This window comes from Salvia splendens, chromosome 3, assembly GCF_004379255.2.
Source record: "Salvia splendens isolate huo1 chromosome 3, SspV2, whole genome shotgun sequence".
Classification (NCBI taxonomy): Eukaryota; Viridiplantae; Streptophyta; class Magnoliopsida; order Lamiales; family Lamiaceae; genus Salvia; species Salvia splendens.
The window spans coordinates 8,064,506-8,072,716 of NC_056034.1; the positions used below are offsets into that span (position 1 = coordinate 8,064,506).

Here is an 8,211-nt window from a genome sequence, read left to right on the forward strand (position 1 = left end):
TCTGCCTCACCCCTCCCTCTCCCAACAACCTTCTCACATTCCTCCCAAATACATCTTGCCAGTCATTAAGTTCTCTCAAAAATATCTTTACCCCTACAATAGCCTTCAGCCCTCCCAACACCCATTCCAAGAGCAATTCTATTTTAATTCATTTTAATTTGTTGGTATTTCATCAAATATTTTAAAACAACGATTATAAAAAAAAAGGTAAGTCTATGTGGCCATAATGTGGCTGGCCATAAATGGCATTTCAGTAAATATAGGTATTTTTAGATATTAATAAAATAATCATCTTATTTAATGTTTAATTCAGTTGACAATATTACCCTTTCTTTATAACTCACTTATTCTATTCTTTTTTTAGACGTACTTTGCCACTTAACATTTTTACTACTACACTTTATTTCTATTTATATTATACTTTAGTATATAATCTTAATAACAGTGTTTTTAATTTTATTTTTTAAATTTTGTACTTGTTCAATTAAATTTAAGGTTAATTAAAATTATCAATTCAATATAAAATCAATAAAACATCCAATTATTTCAACTATGTATGGATCTACCATTTGAATATCAAATTATTCAATTAAATATAAAATCGAATTGAAAATCGATTGACTTAATAAGATATCAATAAAAAAAATGATTTAAAGCATACTCATAGAAAGTTATAGTTTGCGTTTATCGAATAATATCATGAATATAATTAAAGCATACTGTTAAATGTTAAATGTATCATAATTTATTTTAAGCATACTCATAGAAAGTTATAGTTTGCGTTTATCGAATAAATTCATCGTTTAGTTTCCCTCTAGTCATGGATGCATTTATTACTTGATTTTGCACTTCTCTAAATATTGTATAACAATGTAACTAAACAATTCAATACACAAAACTATCAATTCTGCAACAAGTACTTTATATAAATAAATAATAGAAAAAATGCATTCCCATTTCAGATCCATCTCCATAGTTTTGAATTTGAAATGAAATTATTGGAAAATAATTAATCAATTTTTCTTTCAATTTCCAGTTATACTAGTACTAGTATTTTATATTCTTTCTATTATAGTTTGTAGGCCATTGACAGATTTCGAGCTGGTGATATATTATTGGCACATGTGTGATGTGTCAAAGGTCTTGACCTTGATTAAAAAATAGATATTCTACATAACTATTTTATATTTAAGGGTATATTAGTCTTTAAAAAATTGTTACTATGTAGATGCATAAATTTCAACAATTTGGCATTAACTATACAGAATTTTAATAATTTTTTAATATTATGGCTGGCCATAATATGGCCATTTAGCACCACTCAAAAAAAAAAGGAGGAAACACAAACATACTACATTAAAACTAAAAAACAAATTACACTACAATGAACTGCAACCACGGTATTTCATCAAATATTTAAAACAACGATTATAAAAAAAGGAGGAAACACAAACATACTACATTAAAATTAAAAAACAAATTACACTACTGCAACGACGCAAATATAAAGAGTTCAAATTTTTTTAAAAAAACAAATAAATAAATCAAAAATCGGACGGCGGCCGAGCGACCGCCGTCGACCGCCTACCTAACGCGCCCCTACCCACCCATTTTTTCGCTCGGCTAGCATAGTGGCGCCGAGCCCACGGCAGTGGCACGGCTGCCATTGTGAGTGTTCTTAGGGTTATTCGTTTGCAAGATTGTATCTCAAGATTAAATATATAGTGTATTTAGTTCATGAGATTAAATCCTATAACTCAATCCTAAATGGATAATTATGGAATAATAGTCATAGCCAACTCCATCAACTAAAATAGTCTTACAACTCAGTCCTACATTATATATTAGTAGTACTATTTTATATAGGAAAACACCACCTTAATTTACTCTTTTCTCTACTTTAAATATTTATTAGTATTATTTTCTAATAAAATAAATACAGAAAATAAAATGTCTTTGCTAACATGGAATGAAATACTGAAAAAAGGAAATTACTCTATCATTATGGCACGGAGGGAGTAATAGAGGATTGGGTGCGGTTACCCATTTTGACATTTTTATTTTAATTTTTTTTACATCCTTCCAATTAGCCACGTGTAGAGTTAAATCGTAACAACAGCATATAAAATCATTACTGTCTGATTCAAATTTAAACCTGTCCATGCGCATATTAATAAAACCCTGTCAATTTCTCGGGTCCTAACGGTCAAATTTTCCAAAGTATCGCACTCCCTATTTCTCAGCTTTTCCTCGCAAATTCCAACTTTCGCTAACACAATTTAACGAAACAAACGTATGTCATTGTTTCTGCTTTTCGATTTTCAGGTGCGCTTCCCTCTTCTCTGTCTACCTCAATCTTCGTTATTTGATTGATATTGGAGTAGTATATTACGCGTTGCGTATGTAATTAACTGAGATATGTCGAAGTCATATGAATTACTTGGAAAAAGAGGGAGATTTGACAGGAAGAGGAAATATCTTATTTCTGAATAGCTATATAATTTCTGAAAATGACAATTTTTAAGTCTTGCACCTACACTGAAGATGAACTTACTTTTAGAGTCTGCTATTTCACTCATTGGGCAATAATATTGCCTCTAGCTAAGATAGTCATTTCAGAACCTCATATGATGATATTCATAATTTAAAACAAGTTTATTGTAAAAGATAGAAAAGGTTTTGCCAGATGCTTGTTTTATGGAGTACTATGAACAAAAGCTTGAGCAATTAGGTTGGGAGTACAACTGTGTGTATGCTGAAGATAAAAGTTAATGAGTTGATATCAAAGACCTGAGAGATAGTCCAATGAGGGCAGATTTATGAGTGGCAAGTAATTTGTTTCAAACTCACATTCAACCACAGCAGAAATGAAATGACATGCTTTTTATGCCAAATACACCACAAAGAGTAATGTCTCAAGTAAGAGTCTCTTACATAAAACATTAACAAGTAGTCTCAGTTTCCAATGTCTCACAACAGCATCTAAATAAAAGAGAATATTGCGTCCATGTTCTAACCTCGAGCATTTACTTCAACTTTGGGTTTGGCTGATGTGACATAGGTCCATAGTTCTATAAGAGCATCTCCAAGGGAAATGGTAAATGGAGAGGTAAAGAGAACTAACTACCATATTTACCTCTTCTTCGTAAAATTTCGTAAAAGAAGGTATCTTTACCTCTTCTTGATAGAAAAGGTAAAAAAATTAGTTATTTTGTTTGCCTTTTTAATTTACCTTCTTTTCTTGGAGTCTATTACTTTTTAAGAAGGTATAATAACATTTTTGAGAAGGTAAATGAGAAATATACCTTCTCAATATACCTTTCCCCCTTGGAGATGCTCTAACAGGTGTGGTTTATTGCCTTCAATAGTTGAAACACCACCCTACCCTACTCATTTTTATATTTGCACAATTTTGTTCCACATTATCTTCCTGTGTGCTGCGTTATTTTACCACACTTCTTTCCTTTGGTATGTAAAAACTGAAACCAATCTTTTGGCAGGTCTAGTCACCTTAAAATGTCAGCATGCCAAGGCAATGTACTTTTGCGCATGCAATCAGCATTTAGATCTCTTCTATATGAATTGCAGGTAAATATTTATATGCAACCCCTTCTTCTTGCCTTTTAACCATTAGAAAATGCGTATTTCTGTGATGCTCTTGAGTCCATCACTTGATTGGATGTCAATGTTACAGAATGTAATTTGTATCGTTTATGATCTTCTGCTCTGTCCATCAGTTAATATGGGAGGAGATTGGGGAATCTGATGATGAAAGGGATAAGGCGATAGTTGAACTTGAACAAGAATGTTTAGAAGTGTTCAGAAGAAAAGTAGATCAGGCAAACATGCGTAGAGCTCAGTTGAGGCTGGCAATTGCTGATGCTGAAGCAGAGCTTGCTGCTATCTGCTCTGAAATAGGAGAGCAACCAGTGCATATCAGGCAGGTGAGCCTTTGATTTGGTCAATTAGTCTATATGTTGAATCTTCCTTCTACTCCGTATTATTCTTTTTACTGGATATCATTTTCTCCAACATCTCAACTTGCTGATCAGTGTCAAATCCATCTGAAGCTTCTATAATTCAGAAGTTCCGAATTGACATGATTGCATATCTATATAAGATTCACTGTTTAATTTTCAAACACCATTTGAAGTAAAATAAATTAGGAAGACTTGGTGGTCACTGTTTTGAATAGGATTTGCTGAACAAAAAAACATATATACTGCCGAATTAATTTGAAAGCTTTCATTTGTCTGTATGTTGTTTGTCAATGAAATGGTCTTTCTTTATTCAGTTTGATCATAAACCTGAAAGCTTGAAGGCTGAACTCAGAATGATCCAACCACTGATAGAGGAGTTGAGAAAGAGAAAAAATGCTAGGAAGAATCAAGTGTCTGAGATCCTCGCTGAGATGCAGAGCATAAAGAATGAAATTTGTAGCTCAAATGGGGTTTCCTCTAATGAACCACAAACCATTGAACCTGATCTTTCGATAAAGAAGCTTGAGGAATTGCACAGAGACTTGAGGGCACTTCAAATGGAAAAGGTTTGTGATTTCCCTCTCTTGCATTTGAAATTCAATTTTAATTATGTATTTAGCCTCTGGTATATTTATGAGTGATCTTTGTGTAGAAAAAGTGTCAGAAGATGACACAAGGCCGCCTGAACTCTTTGCACTCCCTGTGTGTGGTGCTTGGTTTGGATTTTAAAAAAGTTGCTAATGAAATCCATCCGAGTTTAGGAGAAGCTAAAAGCTCAAAATATATTAGTAACAGTACTATAGAGCAATTGGGGCCTGCAATACAACAACTAAGAGAGCTTAAATTACAGCGAATGCAGCAGGCAAGCATTCGCCTGCTTATTTATTACTCTTTGTTCCTCCATGAAACAGCTTTGTATGACTGTGTTTACATTGGCAGTTACAAGACCTTACGGCTTCATTGTTGGAGCTCTGGAACTTAATGGACACACCAATCGAAGAGCAACAGATATTTCAGAAAGTTACTTGTAAGCTCGCTGCTTCAGAAGACGAGATAACGGAGCCCAACATGCTTTCTATTGACCACATTAATTGTGTGAGTCAAATGCATCATTGTTACATTTGGCTTGGATTATATGGGCTGAAAAATGGTAAACCAGAGTGGTTGTGAGCAATTTCACTTTTAATTTTCCAGGTCGAGGCAGAAGTTTCTCGCTTGGAAGAGTTGAAAGAAAGCAAGATGAAGGAACTTGTTCTGAAGAAGAGGGCTGAGTTGGAGGCTATTTGTAAGAAGACTCATCTTACTCCGGAGAGAAATAGTGCAATGGCAAAGGCAATGGCAATGGCAATGGAAATAAATGCTACTGAATCTGGTACTACTTGTGATCATTATAATGAAAATTCTCTGCTTCTGATACACGGTTACTTGATGATTGTATTAGTGGGTAATTATTTGAACTTAGTGGGGAATTAATGGGTGGTTACATAGTTATTATTGTAGTTAATAGTAATTATTATGTTTATTTCCTTAGTAGTACATATAGGTCCCTTAAGGTTTTAGAGATTAGGAAATATTAAGTTTAGATTAAGGACGGTATTTTACCGTAGGGCCTCGTGAGAGGATTATCGTTGTTCATTTCAGTTTGTATTTCTATTTCCTATCATATTTCAGTTCGTGTGGAGAGACTTATCATGGCCGTCTTTCACTCCGTATCAGCTTCACCATAACCCATATTTCCTACTAATTTCTTGATTGGTAAAAGGATCTGTTGATGCTGCTTGTGTGCTTGATGCAATTGAGCTTCAAATAGCTAGAGCTAAAGAGGAGGCTCTCAGCAGGAAAGAAATTCTCGAGAAGGTTGAGAAGTGGATGGCTGCGCGTGAAGAGGAAAGCTGGCTCGAAAAATATAATAAGGTTGGTCTTGCTTCTTGTTTTTAAGAGATGCTTTTTGGTACAACTGCTTAAATTATCATTATATTCGTGTAGGACGGTAATAGGTATAATGCTGGGAGAGGTGCTCATCTTACACTAAAACGTGCTGAAAAGGCTCGTGCTTTGGTCAATAAGCTTCCAGGTACATAGGCATCATACATAAAGAAGCCTTCTTATGCAGCAGTCTTATGATTAAATCACATAGTTAATTTTAATGTCTTTCCGTTCTCTATTGCTGTTATGCTACAATAGCAATGATGGATACACTTGCTTCAAAAATCTTAGCTTGGGAAAATGAGAGAGGAATTGACTTCATTTACGATGGCGTAAGTTCAAGTTTACAATGTAAATTTCCCGCTCTCTTTTGCATTTATCCGGACAGACTTTCATCTTCTTTTCCTTTTTCTCCATTCTCCCTCTTTATAGGTCCGTGTGCTTACTATCCTTGAAAGTTATAAAGTTCTCAGGAAAGATAAAGAAATACAGCGGAAAAGACAGAGGGTATACATTTCTACAACCTAAATTCTTGCTCAACTTTTTATTCTCTCCCCTGCCTGTGCATTTATGGGCATTTTTTTCAGGACCAAAAGAAACACCAAGGACAGTTATTAACAGAGCAGGAAGCTGTTTATGGTTCAAAGCCTAGTCCCATAAAGAACCCGAATGTGAAGAAAGCACCTAGATTATCATATGCTGGGGCAAGTAATAGAAAATTATCTCTTGGTGAACCTATGCTACATTCTCATGTGACCCCTGCAGTGAAAGCTATACCTAATATTCAGACCGCCAAGAAAAATGAGTGTATAAATCAGAAAGCACCTAGATTATCGTATGCTGGGGCAAGTAGTAGAAGAGTATCTCATGCTGAACCTATGCTGCAGTCTCATGTGACCCCTGCAGTGAAAGTTATCCCTAATACTTGGACCACCAAGAAAAATGAGTGCATAGATCAGAACCGTCGCAAAGATGATAGACATGCAGCTTCCTCATCGGGTAAATCATTTTCTTATTTCCAGCACGTAAATCCTTTATTTTCTGTCTTCCCTAGCCTCTGCAAGTTCACTGGATGATGATGATGATGATGAGCATTTAAAAAATACAGGAAGTAGAGGATGTGATCAATGAATAGATTAAAAATAAGCAAAGCTGAAAGATGATCATTTTTTTTTATTTTGTTTCTGGTTCTTGGTTTGCAGTTCAGAGAAGAGGTCTGAACCGGGCTGGCATTACCACAAAACAACATTCTTCCAACTTATCAAATGCTCGTGAAGCAGGGCGACAATTGGTGCGAAAGCCTTTCTCTCCTCTTTCTTCCGCAAATCCATCAAAAACAACTGCAGCAAATGTCATGGAAGACCTGAACAGGAAACACGATGAGTTATGGCAGAAGCTGCTTACAATCAATAGGACACCTCCCAATATTAAGTTGAGAGCTGAGCAAGAGAATAGAACACCTCAGAAGACACCAACAACTGCACCTTTAACACCCAAAGCAATATCCATTCCAATGCAGACAGCTGTAACACCAGCTTCCATCAAGACGACATCCATTGCTCGAGTTGAAGAGGAGCTTGAGTACTCGTTCGAGGAGAGGAGAGCTCATTTTGTGCTGCCTAAATCACCTCTGATTAATGTGGCGCGAGTTTGAAATATGAACATTGATCATGGCGCCTTAAGTTATACTGAGTTATTTGATTATTCAATGTTGTGAATACAGGTGAGTTCTACTGTTCTTTCCTTGTGTGCGTAGTGTGTATACAGTATAGAGGCTCTCGAATTTGGATGTTGTAGCGGCGATGCGAGTTTCAAACTCCAACATTTATTTATAATTGTAGTAGTTGTTTTGGAAGGTTGATAATGATATCCATTTGTTTCATGTTGCTTCTGCTGTAACATTTGTTTATAATCCAAAGAATCAAAATCACATGCCTCGATTTGCAGCATTTATTCTGTTATACACATTTCATATTTATAGATTTTTAAGATGTAAAAATCATGGATTAAATATGCCCGGTCAATGGTTTTTTACCAAAGAATAAATGTGACGAGACATTTAATTTTGTGAAATTAAATGATATAGCGTCGATCTACATTTTACGTAGATAAATGTAGTATATTAACTTTCTCAAATCCGATTTCCGGTGAGTGAGAAATAGTGGATTAAAGTTGGGCATAATTAGCTTTTAATTAAAGCTTGGAGCATGTGCTTAGGGAATAATTAACTAGTGTTAATTATCCCACATTGGAAGATTAATACATCTTTAATGTGTTTAAATTAAGTGACTTTATGTTACTTAAT

At 34.8% G+C, this 8,211-nt stretch overlaps 1 protein-coding gene across 4 annotated transcripts; it reads left to right on the forward strand.

The window, feature by feature from the left end:
- The first annotated feature begins 2,189 nt into the window (after nt 1-2,189).
- On the forward strand, nt 2,190-7,792 carry LOC121797253 (65-kDa microtubule-associated protein 3-like). Of its 4 annotated transcripts, none has more exons than XM_042196007.1 (13): nt 2,190-2,325; nt 3,501-3,588; nt 3,738-3,944; nt 4,295-4,546; nt 4,633-4,842; nt 4,920-5,075; nt 5,175-5,352; nt 5,743-5,894; nt 5,967-6,054; nt 6,165-6,238; nt 6,339-6,413; nt 6,494-6,905; nt 7,109-7,792. In XM_042196007.1, the coding sequence occupies exons 2-13, from the start codon at nt 3,517-3,519 to the stop codon at nt 7,558-7,560; spliced, it is 2,328 nt and encodes a 775-aa protein (XP_042051941.1). In that variant the 5' UTR covers nt 2,190-2,325; nt 3,501-3,516; the 3' UTR covers nt 7,561-7,792. The 4 variants fall into 4 exon arrangements, with proteins under 4 accessions (XP_042051941.1, XP_042051942.1, XP_042051943.1 ...); XM_042196008.1 differs by having other exon boundaries at nt 4,322-4,546; XM_042196009.1 differs by lacking the exon at nt 4,633-4,842.
- The last annotated feature ends 419 nt before the right edge of the window (nt 7,793-8,211 follow it).

Coding starts and splice junctions, on each gene's coding strand:
- LOC121797253 (XM_042196007.1), top strand. CDS start 3,517: ATGTCAGCATGCCAAGGCAATGTACTTTTGCGCATGCAATCAGCATTT. Junction 6,239..6,338: donor TTGACTTCATTTACGATGGC/GTAAGTTCAAGT, acceptor CCCTCTTTATAG/GTCCGTGTGCTTACTATCCT. Junction 6,906..7,108: donor ACATGCAGCTTCCTCATCGG/GTAAATCATTTT, acceptor CTTGGTTTGCAG/TTCAGAGAAGAGGTCTGAAC.